Source organism: Lygodium microphyllum, chromosome 18 (genome assembly GCF_053477565.2).
Source record: "Lygodium microphyllum isolate KBCC chromosome 18, Lygodium_microphyllum_v1.1.10, whole genome shotgun sequence".
In the NCBI taxonomy this organism is placed as follows: Eukaryota; Viridiplantae; Streptophyta; class Polypodiopsida; order Schizaeales; family Lygodiaceae; genus Lygodium; species Lygodium microphyllum.
Genome location: NC_141152.1, coordinates 43407341 through 43427555, shown reverse-complemented (window position 1 = coordinate 43427555; position 20215 = coordinate 43407341). Strand labels below are relative to the sequence as shown.

At 42.7% G+C, this 20215-nt stretch overlaps 1 protein-coding gene across 4 annotated transcripts in view; it reads right to left on the bottom strand.

Annotated features, from left to right (window-relative positions):
- Positions 1-20215, bottom strand: part of LOC148020808 (general transcription and DNA repair factor IIH subunit TFB1-1-like) — a 153681-nt gene that overhangs the window by 19433 nt on the left and 114033 nt on the right. For 3 of the 4 annotated variants that reach the window (XM_087698619.1, XM_087698617.1, XM_087698618.1), the window contains 7 exons: positions 16930-16986; positions 16593-16748; positions 16391-16456; positions 16109-16232; positions 3728-3784; positions 3382-3509; positions 3118-3306 (listed from right to left, as the gene is read on the bottom strand). In XM_087698619.1, the coding sequence (XP_087554745.1) occupies positions 3118-3306; positions 3382-3509; positions 3728-3784; positions 16109-16232; positions 16391-16456; positions 16593-16748; positions 16930-16986 (777 nt within the window). The remainder of the gene's footprint in view (positions 1-3117; positions 3307-3381; positions 3510-3727; positions 3785-16108; positions 16233-16390; positions 16457-16592; positions 16749-16929; positions 16987-20215) is intronic. The other variant, XM_087698620.1, reaches the window with a different exon arrangement.

The window sequence follows — 20215 nt, the reverse complement described above, 5'->3', positions numbered from 1 at the left end:
CAACCTCACCTAGCTGTGAGTGGCTCTAAAGGATAAATCCTTCAAAGAACTCTCAACACATTACACCTCTATTACATTTGTACTTTTATTTGCCTTTCGTCTTTTGCCATATCTATGTTTTTGTCATTTGAAGTTAACACTTGCATATGTTACTAATAAAGATTAAGATACAAATTTAAGTAATTAACAATTAAATTTTCTAATTTGATTAGGATTGTATATTTGGAGTGTGTGAGAGAACTTGGTCATCCTATTCTGTCATATATGCCAAGATTCATAACAAGCTTAGCGCTAGGCAATTAGAATGATATACATAAGATGCAATAGCTAGGCAAACAATGTGATACTTCAGCCTTTGTAATCTATCCAAGCTAAACCATCAAATAGAAACCAAGATTATGTCTGAACATTACCAGCATGAAGTGTACCTCTCATTGGCAAGTAGCTGTGAGCACTCAAGAGACAATCATGCATATCTACATCTCGGTAACTCTCACAAGGTATGTATGAATTATCCTAATCCAACGATTACACCTATCACAATCAATAGAGCTCCTAAAACTACACGGACTCAATCTCAAGCTTGGGACTAGCGGTTCATAGGTGATATCTCAGAAATGAACCATAGGTCCTATTTATAGAGTTGCTTAACCACCCTAGCAGGCTAGGGCCTATTCTTTAATGTTCCTTACTTTTAGGACACATTCACACCTAGTGATGAGGTCAACAATGGTTAATGGCCAATGGTGCAAGCACCCATCTAGGATATCCAAGAATGTAACATGCTGCCTTCCTACAACATGCACTAGGAGTAGACATCACCCAATCGCCCAATCTTCAAATGCATTTTTTGGAGGCATGTTTTGTAAAACTAGTGATCAAGGAGGGTCTCTTTCTTCATTTCGCTAATTACCCACAAGTGTTTCCACTAGGTATCGGGGGGACTCAAAGGTGAAGAGTAACTCAGACACAATGAAGACAAAAGAAGAATGAATAAAGAATAATACAATGCTCAATGCAGTGAAAACACTATAGAGTGAATACAAAACTCAAATTCCCGTGTCTCTGAAAGCAGTTAGGACTAGGGCAGAGAGATGAGTGTGTTGTACTCTAAACAGATCCCAAATCAAACAAGGCAACCTACAAACAGTGACCAACTGCTGTAAACAGCAGTGCAGGCTGCACTATTCCAAAAACACAGCACTGGGACTAAAGATGGCAGATCTGATGAAGATGAAAGCTCTAGAACAGCACTCAACAGCTTGTGGCAGTGGAAGAGCAGGGCGGCAACAGCAACTACCAAACACAGGGCAGAAATCACCTTGTAACAGCAGCAGTGATGATGTGGCAGCTATACAGACTGTACGAACAGCAAAACACAGCTTATGTAATGACATGGCAGCTGTATGGACAGGGCACACTCCAAAACACAGCATGTCTGGGTGGCATCTGGCTGTAGACTGCCTGGCAATGGAACGACCGTAGCAAACAAAGCAAGAATGGAGGCTGAATGTAGGCTCTTGGCTGGTAGGCGGCAGCACAAACTAAGGTATCCACCTGGAGTGAGGCTGAATGGAAAGGCAGCCTCCAATTTATAGGTGTGGATCCTCCCAAATTAGGGTTGGGCTTATGGGACACATACTCTCTCTAGGCAAGTTTGGTAATCTTAATGAAAGTTTGGTAATAACATGTTTTGAGGCTGTTTTAAAGAGCTAATTGAATGGTTTAAGTTTGTAATGCATTTTTAGCTCAGCAATTGGTTGGCACATATGAGCAAGATGGGATTTGTCAGTGCTAGTAGCATACACAATAACTTATAAGGGTCTTCCCCATGGTAACTGGCTGCACAAATGATAGACAGGATCTCACAGTGCTAAATATAAAGCACTATATGTGGTTATGAGGCAGCCCCAAGTTGGAGACTTATGTCAGAGGAAAGGTACTAAATCCATCAGCATCACCTTCATAGGTTTCAAAGCTCATTGGGAGCGTAGAAAGATCGTATACTGAAAAGGCCCTTCACCAATTATTCTTTAGTGGTTATAGTCCTTGAATGTATGGCCCCATGGCAGAGTCATGGTATTTGGGGCACTAGAACCAACTCTAAACAACTCTCGGCACTAGTAGGAGTTTTGACAATTTTCAATTAACACCTAGACTTACCACAATCTCTTCTTCATGCTACAGGGCACTAGACACAACTGAAGTTAACAAATCCCTGCCATAGCTTCTCCCACTCCACCCAAATCTCTCTAAGAGACTTTGTATTTATGCTATGTATCCTCTTTTGCTCCAAGCCTGTAATGTCAAACTATGTTGGACTTGAAATGTTAAGGTGATAGGATCCCAAGATCAAAGGAAATCACTGTCCTCCTGTGTCCTCACAATCACTTTGTATATCGCAAAGCATAATGATGATCTCCTATCCAGATTCAAAAGAGAGGCTCTGCAGGAGGTGTCTTGCAGTTCACTGGCATCAGTAGATATTTGTGTCAAAATGAGCCAAGTGATAATACTAGCAATCAGCTCCCATTTGTGACAATGTCCCTCAGTCCACTCTTTCTGAGATGAGTTGAACCCACATACCTGTTTGTTTGACTTTTAGTAATGTACTTAGCCATACATTGTTTTATATGTTTAAAAGAGTACTTTTCGTCAGTCGTATATCAATCCTTGCATGATAACCTCCAACAACAAAGTCTTATTGTCTACTGTGTTTCCAAATCCTCCAATTTGTTCATTGCAATAAAGAGCGAGATTTTGATTTTATTGAGGCTTCCCACCAGTAATATAGAGCATTGGAAAAGAAGAAAGTCTTGCACCAGTGCACATATTCCTTGTGACAGTTCAAGTTGGACTGATAAGAGGATAATTATGTGTTGAAAGCTCATTATTTCCCTCTGTTAAGTCACACTCAGAGCACTAATGGATCACAAAAATATACATACACATGCAAGAACTACACATGCAAGAACCTACCATGACTATGCGATCTCCTTGCTCATTAATCTTTGTTACTGAGGGAAAGGTGGACACTTACATACACTAGCCAATACAACAAACAAATTTGCTCAAGTATTGACTATTCACAATATTAAAACACAGAAGAAAACATACCCTCGATGCTATCTCTGGAAAAATGACAGGATCTTGCAAGGAAGTCGTATGAAAGTCAGAAAGCTGTTGTCTGAAAGAGGAAAGAACTTCGTGTGGCCTCATTGATGGTAAGGACATTGATCTACTAGTAGCTGAAATGCTTGTTTCAGAAGCACTGGGTTGTTGTAAATCAAAATAACTTCGTGGATCCTAAAATACAGACCAAAACATCTCCTTATGTATTGATTAATGAGACCATTCACTTTGTTCTTTGTGAAAAGTTACCTGAATACAAAGTGGAACAAATGCAGGAGCATGAGATCCCTCCAAATCATCGACTTTTGTCATTTCACGAACTCTTTCCAAACGACGTTGTTCCAAGACATTGGCATCCTCCTCAGAAGTTGTTTCTCCTAAGAATGTGTAGTATGTAAGCTAATACAAGTTATAAATTATGCTAAATTGTATTACAAACTTTACTTATTGGCATGCATATTTTGTCACCTTGTGCAATCAATAGCATTTTCTCATTTATTCCAAAATTATACCAACTATGACATCAATAGCAAAGCAATACCAACTATGACATCAATACTGTTTAAGTGTCAAAGATCAGTGTCAAAGATCAGACCTTCTTTAGCTTTTATAAGAGCATATGCAACTGTGGTAGTATCACGCAATTCAGTATCTGTAAACACTCAACACAAAGCACACCACGTTAGCTACCAAGCAAGACCTTCAAAATTAAACTAAAGGCCAGTATAGCCATAACAAAGATAAAGGTAAATTATCTCATTCTTGAATGAAATAATACCAACATAAGATGTGGATAACTTGTACAAACTTGACTTCAACATTGCAAGCTCAATTGCACATTCCTTGAGCAACTCGTCCCTCAAAGAATCTTTCCTTAACTTAAATGGGCCCATAATGGGGTAATTATGGTAGCATACAAGAACTAAGGTACACTAGCATCAGGCAGCTTCTTTAGCACATACAAGTCCTGTTATATTTCATGAGCTTGTTACAGTTCCATGAACTTGCACAAACAGTGTTGAGCTGCTTATAGGTAGTGTCAGCTTTAGTGATTAGATTCTACAACAATATCATATCCATATCGCTCAAACAAGAACAACCAGTTCAAAGCTCAAACATTTTGCAAGCATTTTAAAATTTCCTAAGCCTTCTGCTCACCTTGAGAAAAACTTTTGAGAGTTTCTCAAGGTCTACAGAACTCCCTAAATGCTCATAAACAAGCACATGAAGAGGGTGATCCCAAGTTAGTTATCTATATATGTAACCCCACGACACCTTACCTCTTCCAAGTTGTAGACCTAATTTCCTCTTTAAACCTTCATTGATATATTTACCAACTGTCTGGACTTGGCATTCATTCCCATGGTAAAATACCTTTGCCTTCCTATCTTTCTTCTTAATCATCCTCCAACCCTAGCTTAATCTCAATGTCCAATTCTGCAAATGAAATCCATCCATCTAGCTTGCTTGAAATGTTATCCGTAAAGTCTATCATGTGCTTGCCCTGAACATAGACCTTCCACTTGCAAAGACAACATATCACTGCCTGCATCACTTCGCACAGATACTCCAACAGCTTTCTGCTTCTGTGAACTTCTTATTTGGATTCATAGGCAATTGGACAATCATCTTGCATCAGTCCCCCCTGCCATGCGCACCCCCCACCCCCCGGGGCAAGGCCACCAGGATGCCATTGGCTTACATGTCTATAGAGATTTTAAAGGCCTTGTGAAATCAGCAACTTTGAGCACCCATTTCTTGCTCATGCGCTCCTTCATCAACTCTCCACAAATCTCTACAGAACACACTGAAACCTAGGAACTCTCTAACTTCTCTCACAGCTCTGAGAATAGGCCAATTACTAACTGCCTCTACCTTCTTCAGTTTACCCTGATTCCCTCTTCTCCTACTGTCAAACCAAAAAACTTTAACTCCTTCCTACCAAATTCACATTTCTCAGGTTTTAGATACAATTTATATTGCCTCAACCTCCCAAAGACATTTCTCAATTGCTGCTTATGTTCTTTTAGGGTCTTGCTATAAGCTAGCGGCTCGTCTATGTGCATGATGACAAATAGATCTATGTTTTCCCTAAAGATTTCATCCATAGGCTTGTAGGATGTGATGGGTCCATTACTAAATCCAAAGCCTAGGACTAGCCAATCATTATTTCCATATCCAATGTGAAAGGCCCTCTTTGACATGTATTCTTCAGGTATGTGGATTTGGTGGTAGTCTAATCTAAGTTCCGTGCAGCTAAAGTACTTGGCTCCATGTGCCCGTCTTCCACCAAGGGCCTAGGATACTTGCTCTTGATGGTGATTTTGTTAAGTGCTTCTTCAAAAGGAAATTTACTTCAGCCTTACTCCTCTAGTTCATGCAGCTGCTTCATCAGCGTTACAAGGTTTTGCTTGGTGGTACCAACCCCAAAATAAGTTCAGTCTTACAGTCTGCATCTCTGTTGGGTGGTAATCCTTTGACAGCTTAACAAGTGGCTCCTTCTAGCTTAGTTGCTTTTCCTTTCTCCTTCTGTTTTCCTCCCTTCGGTATATGTCCATTGGGGGCTGATTGGAAGTTGTAGCCTATTGCAAAGGACCCAAACTTCATCTGCTAGCATATCCAGAATCATCTTGTTCATCCCCTTCCCAAATAATGCTAATGCATACTTGTCAAAGAATTCTTGACCCAAAATAACTTCAATGTCATCCATTGGTATCACCAGAAAGTTTAACCTTGCCTTGCATTGCCCTGCTTCCACAAGTACTGAAAAGGCTTACTTGGCTTTTTTGGTTTCTCCTTGTGCAAAGGTCACACTCAATCCTTCAGGTGCCTTACTTAGCTTCAATCTACACTTTACAACACCCTAGGTGATGAAGTTGTCTATCACACTTGTGTATGCCATGACAATGTGACAACTTACTCCACCTATGTCCAACATGACAACTTACTCCACCAATGTCTAACATGACAACTTACTCCTCATTCAGCCTCCCTTGTAGCAATAGCTGCCCATGTAGCTATGCATTGAGGGCCTGCACTGAATGTGCCCACTCTAGGGTGCTCCTCAATCTCTTTGTCTCCATTAGATATTTTCATAATTCATGGGGGTGTTAGAATTTGCCAATTCTATTCCAATGTTTAAGTCGGTTAGTTTGCGGTGTGAACACAACTAAGGTAATAAGCTATGACACCACATTTGTGATTGGGCATGCATATCAAAGCACATGCAATAGTACAACACCGAATTGCTGTAAATTGCAGATTGGGTTCTATTTTGGACAAAGTGGGCATACTTTTCGAGGAGCTTAACAGTTTTGACAGTTTTGTACTTGCATTCGTATTCCATGTTGGGATTTTGATACTCAGTTGAGTACATTTCACACTTCATCTTGGAAGTGTTTGGTTGCTGAATTTGCGCATTAATTTGCAACAACGTCAAATAAAGATACCTAGGATCACAGCAACATGTTGGGAGCCCTTACTCAAGAGTATAAGCAACTGTTCTCTGTGGAGTTTTATGGTGTGCAATCTACTTGTCGCAAACAATCTTTGGGATTCTATCACTGGTGATGCACACGTTTTGTCGTTGATTGCCTTGTCAGTTTTAAGAGGGCTATTATACCTCATATATAGTCATGCCAAACCTCTAAAGCAGCTTGGGATGTCTTAGAACGAATGTTTGCAGCTCATAATGAAGCCGGAATCTCTTACTTATGAAGAGAATTGGCTAATGCACATATGGATGAGGGTGATAGCATGATTCTATGGTGGACTATGCATTCTTGACATGCAATTATGACACTTGCATGGCTGATAGTGCACTTAATGCTTTTGAAACACAACATACTTGGTATTTCGACATACTTGATAGTGCATCACTACTATAGATGGCTCCGATTTTATGCTTCTAGATGTCTCATTTGTGCATGTACCACAAAGACTCTATTGTCCATTTCAGCTTTCAATAAGCATGAATTTCAACTCACCTTTGAGGATGACAAGTGTATTGCCAAAGATAGAGAGCTTGACTACACTCTTCGATTGTCGAGTACCTTGTATAAGGCCCTTTTATTGCTGGTCCAATATGAGAGGTGTTCTCATGGTGCTCTCACAGCTAGCATTCTTACACTTGCTATGCAAAATGCAGAGCTATGGCATGCCCAAATCAGTCATATGAGTTTTGGCAATCTAATGACTCCAAGGTTGTCAGATGGTGGATGACTTATCTCCTGTAGAGACCCCACTCCCCATGCACGTGAGAGATGTATCTTGGGTAAAATGCATATAGGTTTGCTTTCCAAAAGGATGGTATTGTGCATACTCTCCAAAAATTGCAGCTAATACACTCGGATGTATATGCTCCCATGAGGACACGAGCACTTACGGGTCATCTCTATTTTGTCACTTTTATAGATGACTACTCACGCTATACATGGGTGCATGGGCTAAAAGCAAAGTCTGATGTATTTATGTACTTTAAACATTTGGTTGCCAAGCTTGAGGCAAAAAATGGTTTAAAAGTGTGGACACTTCGCACAAATAGAGCGGGTGAATGGTAAGAGACTTGAGTGTAGCTAGACCTCAATACTTGCAAATGACTATGGCTAGAAGACTAGTGACAAGTACATTGGTTCACAAGAAAGGTGTTTCCATGTCTACCAGTAAACTCTCAACAACAATGCTTGAGGAACTCCAACTACTTATTCAAAGGAACATGTAACATATAATTCCATTAATGAAAACTAGTCATACCATAAATATCATAAAAAAGCCTTGCATATGATGTTTAAAATTCCATGCATGTAAGTTCAAACATAATGTTCATATTTCTCATGCTTTTGAAACATTTTTGCTTAAAACAAGTATCATACATCAATACACTGTGAGGATGACCCTTTAGCAAAATGAAGTTGGTGAGAAAAAAAACGAACTTTGATGAAAATGACCAGATGTATGCTTACAACCAAAGGGTTGTGCCACAAGTTCTAGTTAAATGGTCTTCAATGCGCTAACCATGTCTTGAATTGTGCACAAACAAAGGCACTAAAGACTATTACACCTTTTGAGGTTTGGCATGGAAAGAAACCAAAAGTTGATTACTTTCTCATGTTTGGATGTATAGCTTAGGCACATGTGCCAAAGGAGATTCGTTGCAAGCTTGATAACAAGCCCAATAAAATGTGTTTTTATTATCTATAGTTCGGAAAGCAAAGGCTATCGCTTGTATGATCCACACACAAAGAAAGTCTTTGTCAGTACAAATGTAATCTTTGCCGGAAATGCAACCTTTTCACATGATTGTTTTGAAATGCCAACCACCTATAACTTGGGTGATGTATTTGAAGGTCTCTTACCACATTCTTTGGAGTCCGAGCCTAATGTAAATGCCCGGAAAAACTTATGAAAGCAAGTTGTTGCTGCACTACATGCTCCTAAACAGCAAGTACTTGATGATGCTTTTGCCTCCAATGGTGGAACTTGTAGTATAGCAAGAAAGGGCTGTTGTGACTGTAGTGAAAACAGTCCCAAGATCGCTGTTACACACTCTGTAGGAGAGTAGAATGGATGCTCCCTTACCTCAGTGAACTAGAAGGGCTGCTAGACATGCAACATATCATGCAAGAGGGGTTCATTTGGCTAATCTCTTAGATGATGAAAATCCATTTATGTGCTCAATGTTAGATGATGATGAGCCTACTTCCTTGGAAGAAGCCCACCAGGATGTACATTGGATGCAAAAGGATGTACGTTTGAGGCTTTTAAAAAATCCTTGAACTTGCTATCCTTAGGTGATGGATCTTCCTATATTTCCATCACATTGCCACTATAGGGGGGTGTTAGAATTTTCCAATGCTATTTCCAATGTTTTAGTCAGCCAATTTGCATTGTGGACGCAACTAAGTAAGTTGTGTCAACACATTAAGAATTAGTTGACTTCAGCTGAGTTAGGGGTTTGGTCTACCTTAGATCTAACGGTTGTACTTTCATCTACCACTTTTAGTTTAGCAAGTACACTCCATTGTTTCAACTCACATTATCTACTCTCACTCTCTCGTTTCTCTCTCCTCCATAGCTAGTGTATTTTCCAACAGGGGGTTTGGGCTCTTCTCCACCATATGCAATTGCAGTTGCCACTCTTGAGCTACTTGATGTAGAGTCTTCCATTGGGCAGCTCGATTGGCCCTAGGGACCACCATACTTGAGAATTCTGTTGACCTGGCTTATGGTCTCCACAATGATGAAGTGGATCGTGACAATCCATAAGGATGAACTTGGAGTCAGCCTCTAACGATTGTTCCCCCATCTTCCAACTACTCCTCCTGGCACCAAGGCAAATTGTCTTGCAACCAGAATCCCTTTTGTAGCTCTGCCTCTCACTTTTGATATAGGTTCTCTTACAGGGGTTGGCCTTCACATCGAAGTCTTTGTAGTGGGGTTGGTTCCATATTGCAACTCCCTTGTGCAAATCATCTCTCTTTTAAGTCCACCATCCTCTTGGCTATTCTCAAGGCTTCAACTAAGTCTTCAAGATCTTGTCTCTATACATCCCTTCTGCCCTTGTGCAAATTTTCTCCCTTCTAAGTCCACCAACCTCTTGGCTGCTCTCATGGCTTCAACTAAGTCCTCAAGTTCTTGTCTCTATACATCCCTTCTCCCCCACTCCTATGTGCCAAATGTGGTCTCTTCACCCATGTTTGGGAGTTGGAGCATCCACTGGCACTATTCGTTGACGTACTTCTTTATTTTTCCTTGGGCTTGCTTAAGATTCTTCTACTCATCCCTGATTTTGTATCTTCCAACTTTAGCATAAAGTAGTTCTCCAGTTGTTGCAACCTTGGACATCTCAATGGGTGCTAGTAGCATTGGTCATAATGGTCATAAAGTACACCTAGTGTGATTTGCACTCAATTCACTTTCCGACCACTATGACCAATGCTACTAGCACCCATCTAGATGTCCATGGATATAATACCAACTCCTCATGCAACTACCCCTATGAGAAAATTGTTTACTCTGCTCCTATTCTAGCATACATCCATTGGCTATGTACTCCAAATAAATAGTTCTACTTCTCCTTTCTTCCCTTGAAGAGCCCAATGATACGTGAGGTACTTATCTACTTCAGATTTCCACTTCTTCAACTTCATTCCATCCCTTTCTCCCATGTTGTGGTACCTTAAACTTCCCCTAATCATCATACAAGCTGTCATTGTTTTCACTCTCCATGGTTGAAACCTTCTTCTTCTTCTTAGTCTTCTTAGTCTTCTTCTTTTCATGCTTTTTGTCAAATACTTCTACCTTTTTCACCTTCTTCTTCCTCACCTTTTCCTTCTTGGCTTCTTCTTCCTTCTTCCTAGCTTTGTCTTCTTCAACCTTGTTTTGCATATTGTTCCGCATGTCCCTCACGAGCCTTCACATGCCTCCCAGCTGCTTCTCGAAGTTGGCTATGCATTCCTCCTCTTGGTACTTCGAATCATGTCTTCATCTCTTCTCTTTCACATCACCCATCATATAGATAGTAGAATTCACCACTCAGCTTCAAATGATAGCTAGTAGGGGATGATATTCAGCTACTAGTACTCCATCTTCTCTCCTTGTGCAATGCACATGCACTCAACTCCTTCACTTACACAACACAAACAAAAATCATACTCAAATGTGAGAACAATGTATGCTCTTGTGTTGTTGAAAACATAGAAAGAAACAACATAGACAAATCTCCGAAATACACCCTCATTCGAAAAATGCTATTTAAGCATTCAAAACTTATCTATACATGTGAGGGTTCACGATAGAGTATGGAGATCAAACATAGAGGACCTCAATTGTGCACATCAATATTCACACAATTTACAATATAAAAGAATCAGAATATAGATTTCATATGAGAGCTTCCTATTGGACTCAAATTGGAGGAGTTAATAAAGACTTCTTCAGCACTATGGAACCTAGGCACTCTAGATAGGAAGTGCAAAGACTAGGGAGAGCTGATGGATCCATATTGTGGGGCCCTCGAGCAGTTGGATAGGTGGTTAGAAATGACCAGACAGCCTTGCTGGGATTCACAACAAGATCCCCCTGGCCCAGGGTGTTAGCAAACTACCTCATGGGTGGTCACCAAGATAACTATGAAACCCATTTTACTAGCCCTAAAATCCAAAACACTTGAAACGCTTCAATGAACCATGAAACACTCTTTGCAAAACAGCTGACTTAACATGATTTTGAATGAAATATTTTTATTTTTCTTACTCTCTTTTGATGGTCTTTGCACACATTCTCTATATAGGACACTCAATTTACTTGTCTAATTCATGTGGTTACACTACTGCCTTGCATTGAAACATTTTAAACCACCATTAGTGATCATATTATAACTGGACCCTTGGGATAAGTTAAAGATAAAATCCCAACTTCAACTTTGTAGATACATTTCAGCAAAAAGGATAAAATGGAAAATACCTCTTATGTTTAAAGAACCTTATACAGTAATGCTTGATGTCTATACTTTGTCTCTAATCTATTTCAATGTGCAGACGTGCATGCATGTACATATGAACTCCAACCCCAAAAACAAACAAAACAGAACAAAACACTTGTTGCATTAAAGGATGTGCATGGTTATGATATGGGTAAGTCGTAACATATTGTTGAATCAAAATTCTCTTTTATCTTATTCAATTGCTTCATCTAGCCTTTCACTCGCAACTACCCAAAGGGTGAAAGGCAATGTTTCAAGGGTGAAATTTTCCTAGGGATCCATTTTCACAGCTCCCTTGGTCCTCTCTCAGTTTGATGCCTAGTTTTGCAACTTTTCAGAAGATCGTGGCATTAAAAGGCATGTATATATGCATCCCCTCCACAGCTCCCTTGATTGTCACCAAGAGGACAAATAGGGATTTAATGGCTACTTACACAATTTTTAGAAGGTCATGGCATCAGAAGACATGCCAAAGAGGCTATCTAAGTGATTGATTCACCTCATTCCCAAAGGTTGCGGGGACAAATTGCAAATTGCACAATGAATGCAATTAGTTTGCCTAGAATTGCTTATAAGATCCTTACAAAGGCAATCAAACTCAAATTGTCCCCTTTGATACCAAATATTATCCACCCCACTCAAACAAGTTTTGCTTGGGAACACCGCATCCTGGACAACACCTTTACTTTTTCAGAATTGTATCTTAAGAATGGATTGACTTACACCAATGACACCAAAATCCATTATAGAAAAGGGAGAATCACTTTTGGGAACCTCGAGGTAACCCACTTCAGGGTCAATGAAATCAAGCTCATCCAGTTTCAATTACCCACAGCCAGTTGCATTTGAAAAGACTTGAGAAAGGGTCAATCAATGTATCTAGACTAAACAACATAGATGAATTCAAAATATGAAAGAAACGCTCTTAGATTAATGATTATAATGACTTGTTTCCTAAAGAGCTTTCAATGTTTCCCACAACCATCAAGTCGATAATAGCTAGGAGGTGTGGGTTTGGAATTGCTTTCATAGCAATGGCCCATATGCATGGCAGACATTAACTAGTGATCTGGAACATAATTCCCTCACCTCACTATTCTTATTCACACCACATTGCACTAGCAGCTCCCTTAACATGTTGTAGTCTTACTCACTGAGGCCACTCAATAGTACATGGTATTGGAGGCTTGATGAACAACTTGGCTTCTGGAGGCCCACTCTGCAATTCAAGGGGTCAACATCATCCCCCTCATGCCAACAAGCCTGTGTGGGAGAGTGGAGCTCACCATCTAAACCAACTACTAAGCAATACTGCAATATGCATGGCACTCAATCCCCTCTTCCTTGTCTTCAATCCCACCAATAGAAGCTTATTCAACAAACCCAGAGTTTTCCCATGAGCATATATCTTGCATCATTGAACGTGAATAGCATTCACCTCAATGGAGAATGGGCTCCTAGGATGTTGATTGTTTGGCAGGAGCTAGAGCTAGAGCTTGGTGGATGCATTGACATTCTTCTGCTTTTGAGCACAACTCTCCTCCTCCCACGCCAACAAAGTTGGAAAAAGTGCTTCTAAGAGACCATAGTTGCATTCATACTACGCCCCGACTAGTTCGTTCCATACAGTTCGTACCATACCGTACCGTACGTATCCATACCAAAAAAACAAGCTATTTTTGGCCTATGAAGACTAGACCACACAATATATTCCAACTTCCAAGCCTCATGTTTATTATCATAATTTCAAGCCTCTCACTCTCTCTCTCCCAACTTCAAAGACGAGTGCATCCCTCCCCGCCCCTCTCTCTCTCTCTCTCTCTCTCTCTCTCTCTCTCTCTCTCTCTGTGCCTTCTACCGAGAGCACCTCCTACACCTCACACCTGACAACTTCATTATACGCCCGAGATACATGGATGTACACATGTCCCATGGGTTCCGAAGTGCCATCGAGCAACTCCATACGTCATCACACCAGCTACGGATTGAGACAGGCAGATACGGAGCGGACTCTCCCCCACCAGAGGACAGGATCTGCCAACTTTGCCAGCTGGAGCCAGAGACAGAAGAACATTACATATGTAGATGCCCGGTGTACTACGAGATTAGAGGCCACTTTGACTGTCTCTTTAAGGAGGGATTCGGACCACTCTCCCAAATACTAGACTTCCCCGACCAGAAATGCCTCGGGCTCTTCCTCCTGGAGCTACGCCGACATAGGGACCAGCTTCTATGGGTCCGGGACCAAAAATCCAAGAAGACGCAGCAACGCACCCTCCAAGAGTTCTACAGACCCTCGGCCACCCCCTCTACAACGACGACTGCAGCCAACCGACTAGTGGCCCCACCCCGAGGAATCACCTTGGATAGAGTTACAGAGAGAGGCAAAGCTCGCCGCCCACACCCAGCAGGCCCACGCCCCCGCAGGAGACATCACCTACAAATACAGCGGATACTAGATCGCCACCGAGGAACCATACCCTGCCGCTTCAGCCTCTCCATGCTAGACAGGCCCATGCGGGACATATTAAGATGACCATGCACCATGAGTAGTTCCACGCTGCACTTGAAGTGCATCTAGATTGTATCGAGTCCGTATACCATTTTGTACCTACTCACCTAGTTCACCATAACACCACATAGTAGCTTTATTGGGACTTGGAAAACTTCCCAGACATTTTGTATGTAACCTTTTGGTCTCATAGGCCAACTTGGCCTTTTGTAGACGTTAATATAACTTTCTTTCTTTCTTTTTTTCTTCTTTCTCTCTCAAGAATGAAAAGCCTCTTTGTCCATCCACCCTACATTTTGCTTTGTTGTATGATGTATGATGTATGATGTATGATCTCTCTCTCTCTCTCTCTCTCTCTCTCTCTCTCTCTCTCTCTCTCTCTCTCTCTCTCTCTCATGAAAAGCCTCTTTGTCCATCCACCCTACATTTTGCTTTGTTGTATGATTTATTCCGTATACCACTCCCATCTATCTTCTAGTAGCATGTTACGCATGTTGCGCATGAGGTTTTACCTTGTTACCCTCATGTATTCATCCTATTAACTCAAGTGACATTGCTATTTTAGCTCTAAATATGTGTTCTATTATCTGTAATCCAAAATAACCCAGTTTTTTGTTTTGTTTGTTTTTTGTACTAATATCGTAACTCCTAAGGTACCAATTAGTACTGTATTTTATCGTACTGTATCGTATCGTACCTTTCGTACTTGACAACCTTGTAGGAGGCTATTGCACCTATTGGGAGTACTCCATCGCTACCCATGGGTGGAGGTCGGGTGAGTGGAGTGGGGGTTGGTTGTGGTGTGTGGGGGGTGGGTGTGTGTAGCTGGGGGGGGTTGGTGGGGGGTCGGTGGGGGTTGTTGCAATAGACATATTTCTCGTCCTTGTCAATACTCTCATACAGTCCCCACATCAGATTACTTGCACACACAGTGGATCAAGGAGCACTATCACATGTGGGAGTCGATTATTCACATCATTGCTTGGTTCACTTGGACTGTGAGATGTAGCATTGCCATTGGCCTTCTCGAGGCCTCCATTGTGGAGACATCTAGGATCTTGAGTAAGATTATTCAGACTCTATGCAGGAGAGACTGTAGGGCGACTTTGAGCGTTTAAGGAGGAGAGACACTTTTATGCGGCCCTGGGACTCTTGGCGCTGTTTTTTGCATAGCGCCACACATGGTTCAGCATTATAGCCTGCCAGATTGGTTGTTGACTCAACCACTGTATCACGATGTACTCAGTTGCCAGCAGTCCCTGACAGGGATTTTTATACTTTTTTATTGCACCACAGGGATTTCTTCTCAGGTGTTCTAAGTAAATTTTCTGTTCTTGGAAAAAAAAGCTATTTTAGCGGGCTAGGAACTTAGAGCAAGTGAAGCTTGCCAGCCCCCAAGAAACACACACCACCTGAGTCTCTTGCTAGCTTGGAAAAATGCTTCCTCCATTGGCTTGCTTTATTAAGACGATGCTTCACTTCATTGTTCAGCTCAAGTGTGATCAATATAACTGTCTCTTCTTAGGGGGCTGGAGTTTTGGCTTTTTCTTGCTTTGATTGTTCGCGGGGAGGGCTGCATTGGGCCGACAACAGCATTCTTTACTTTCACAAATTATTTTGTTAGTTTATTTTTCCTCCAGTTTCCCATATTGCGCAACTGTGTTGGGCCGACAGCAGCATTTGCTTTCATAAATTATTTTATTGGTCAGTTTCCCATATTGTGCTACTGACTATTTGGAACCACTGTTCTTGGATCAATTTATGTACAGAATAGATTGTCCACAAAATAGAAACAATGAAGAAGATATTGAAGCTCACAATCCATAATTTAGACAAAAACAGCATACCATTTTCTGAGTAATGGTTCATAGATGGTACTAAAGCAGCCATAATAAGCATAGTGCACAAGGAAACATGAAAACTTGTTATACTTGGTAATGAAGAAATAAAGGCATGGAAAGGAAGTTTGACCATGAAATGACCTAATGGACGGCTGTCAAGAACAACTGCTGCATGTCTATTGATATCATGTAACAGAGTCTTCTTCACTTGAGTTGCATCATCCCTCACGTCTTCCTTGCTTCCATCTCTTAAAATTCCATGACCCTGAAGCAGGTCAAACATGATTGTCATGCCATAACAAAACAGCTTTCAAACTACAAGTCATTAATAAGTTCAGCATATCATAGAAGCTCATAACAACAGTCATTCAAGGATTTGTAGAGGAAAGTAACATGATGATATTAACAAAGAGGCCTACCTACCGGCAATGACAAGTAATCATCTGCCAAATCTGCTGTCATATCTAATGTTGGATCAACCTTCCTAATCTGGCAACACAGTTTAAAGTGTTAAATGAGTTGATATTTTTTTGGCCCTGCATAAATCATACTTGATACCAATGAACCAAACAGCCCAAATATTATTAGTGTGAAATTGGAAAACATGATCTGAAATGGCACATGCCTTTCTCTGGGACTCACTCGCAATTATGTCATCATCTTTCAGAAACATTGCAAGGTATTCATCCTCTTCAGCTTCTCCCGCAACAGCAGCAGCTACTTTTGTTCGATTTATAAGTTCCGCACGGCAATATTTTGTCCAGAACTCGACTTCTGTGATCTGTCACTTGATGTGGCACTTCAGTAAAAGCACACCCACAAAATACGGAAAAAAGGACAAACATCCACAACAAATCATGACCCCCATCATCAGATAAACTACCACAATAGAATTGAATCTTGACCTTTTCATAAAGATCATTTTAATGTATCTATCATTTGATCTAATAAGAAGAAACTACCTTCTTTGGTACATACATAAGAAAAGCCCTGTGCACAGCTGGCTTTTCTGCAAAAATCTGCAATATTCACAAAAAGCAAAAGAAATAGGAGCAATTTCAGTATGCCACTCTGCACAAAGACCACACACACCAAGTTTCTATGCAAGTTCAGGAACAGAATATGAAGGTTAGTTTTGCAATCACAATAGAGCTTAATGATTCCTGTTGGTTAAGGAAAATTTGGCATAAATTATATCACAGCTCATAATATCATGCAACCTCCTTGCATCTAACAAAAACATGTGCATAGAATTAATCCACAACCATCCAAAGAATAATATTAGAGACCGGTCAAGAGAGTTCACTCAAAAGCAGTAAGTATAGGTATTATCATGCCTGAAGTTTATGCAGACTACAGAGAGAGAAAGAAGAAAGAAAGAAAGAAAGTTATATTAACATCTACAACAGGAAAAGTTGGCCTATGAGACCAAAATGTTGCATACAAAATGTCTGGGAGATTTCAAAAGTCCCAGTGAAGCTAACATTTATGCTATGTTGAACTAAATTGAGTAGGTACAAAATGATATCTAGACTAGATACAATCTAGAGGTACTCCCAGTGCGGTGTGGAACTGCTCCTGGAGTGTTCATCCTAGGATGTCCTGCATGGGTCGGTCTAACATGGAGAGACTAAAGCGGCGGGGCAGGGCCCTCCGATGGCGGCGTAGTATCCCTTGTATCTTCGACATGTGTCTTCTGCGGGGATGGGGGCCGACGGGGCGTGGGCGCCAGGCTTTGCCTCTCGCTGTGGCTATTTCTAAGGTGGTCCCCCGGGGTCGGGAGGCCGGTTGGGCTGGTGGGGGCTCGATGGTGGGGAGGGTAGCTGGTATTTGGTAGAGTTCGTTGAGTGTGCATTGGTTGGTGGCTCCTTGTCTGGCAGTCTAGGATGTATTGTAGTGGGGGGAGGTGGTCCATGTGCAGGCCATGGAGCCGTAGCTAGGTCTCTGTTCGGGCATACCAGCACTCAGTGTCCCCTTGTGTTGCTAGCTGTTTGGATGACTTCAGGGAGAGTCTGGGGTACCGGTGCCGGGGCAGGTCCCATATTCGGCCCAAGGTCACATCTGGAAGAGGGCCTTAGCCACGAGGGGCGATGCCCCCAGCTCTATGCGGATGATCTCGTGCGGTACAGAGGGCTTGCTTCGGATCATCCGTGAGATCATAAGTATTAAGGGTCTCTCCATCTGTTGCCATCCCTCATAGGTGGCCTCCTCCTTAGGCAGTGGCTGATCCTGTGGGGCCCTCCACGTGTTTTAGAGACTGGACCCCCATATGGGAGTCCCGTACAGGAGGGCTAGTGTGACCAAGGTGTCAAAAAGCCAGAGCTTTGTCCGAGGTTCCTAGAACTGTATGCGGGCACATTGGTTCTCCATTGACCCGAGGGCTGCATAGCCTCAGGTTAGTCTATCTTCTGCGGCTTTTCTCAGGGTAGTCCACAGTCTCTCCGCCATATGTGAAGGGGGGTACCGACCGTCGGAGCCATTGGGTTGACGTGTTGAACACCATTACCTTGGTTTTCCCCAGGTTCACAGTTAGGTCTTTGTCCTGGCAGAAGGCCTGTAGTGCGTCCAGTTGGCGCTGTAGCCCTTCGGGTGTGCTGGAGATGAGGACTATGTCGTCCGCATATAGTAAGATGGGTATTAGTGTCCCTCCTAGAATCGATCCCTCCTCGCCCAATCTATCTATGTACTCTGAGATCTCATCAATGTAGAGGCCAAATAGGGTGGGTGAGAGTGGGCATCCCTGCTTGACTCCGATGGTGCTGGTTATCTCCTTTGACAGCCCTCCTGGTGCCCGAACTCGGCCCGTTACCGATTCGTATAGTGCCAGTATCCCCCATCGCATTTCAGTTGGGACCTCCAGTTCCAGTAGTCTCTGCATGAGCCTCGCTCGTGGGACTGTGTCAAAGGCCTTGCGGAAGTCCACAAAGCAGTAGTACACCCGTCTTCCATGTGCTCTGCCCTCCTCTATGATGGCTCTCAGTGTGAGGATATGGTCAAGGGTGCAAAACCCCCTCCTAAACCCTGCTTGTCCTGCCGCCCGATGTTGGTGTTGCTCTGCCCACTTGCTCAGCTCGTGGTCCAGTATGGATCCATAGAGCTTGGCTAGTACATGGCCAACCATGACTGTTCGGTAGTTCGTGGGAACCATGGGGTCTCCGGCCTTCAGGATAGGTATTATAGTGTTGGCTGACCAGCTGGCAAGGAAGCCTTTGCATAGGGCTCTGTTGAACATGTGTGCGAGGAGAGGTGCCAGTATGTCTCTGGCATGGGTCAAATGCTCTGTTACCAAGCCTTCGTGGTCTTTGGCATGGCCATTTTGGAGTCTATCAATGGCGTCCCGCAAACCCGCCCCGTGCTAAAGAATGTGGATGATTCGAGTCTGCTCCTTGGGGGCCAAGGTAGCCGGGGCTGCTTGGGTACTTGGTATAGTGAGGTTGCATATGCGTTCCAAGTGTCCGGGGAGGTAATGGGCGTCTGGGCTCCGGGTTCCTGAAACACCTTCAATGCCTCTTTGATGTCCTGTCCTAAGAATAGCTGGTGGAATTCCTGTTCCACTTTGGAGAGGTAGGTGCGTTTCTTCCGTCGCACTTGACGACGAAAGATCAAGCGTGCCTGTTTATGCGTGTGTACTCCCCGTGCTTCGTCTTGTTGAAGACGGAGCCGGGTTTCCCTGCACTCTGTGTCGTACCAGCTATTCTGTGGGACATTCTTGTTCAGAGGGGTGGAGTGGGGGGATGTGTGGGGGAAGTATTCGGCAGCCGAGGTGTGTAGTGTGCCCGCCAACTGTGCTGTGACCTCCTCCAGGGGTGCGTGGGGGTCCATTTCGTGCACGCTCCAGTAGAGATGGTCGGAGTATGCGCTCGCAATTAGCCTGGTAAAGTGGTACTTGAGGAATCTTGGGGGGTTGCTTGCTAGGGGGGTTAGGTCATACCTGCAGGTTATGTCAAATTGTAGGTAGGCATGGTCGGCAGCCACTGCGAGTGGGCGAGGTGATATTTTAAAGGAATGGATATCGGGGATAAGTGATAGAGGGCCGAGAATATAGTCCACTCTGCTTGCTCCCAGTTTCTGTGTGGGTGCTCCATGTGCCCCCCGTCCGATGCAATTGGCCGCATGCTTGTGTGGGAAGCATGTGAGGGCATCCGACCCAGGCCATCTGTCAAGACCATTGAGGATGGCTAGTCCGTGTGCCCCCCCTAACGCCAGTAGGTGTTCACCATATTCGGTGCATTCAGCTGTGTCCCGTGA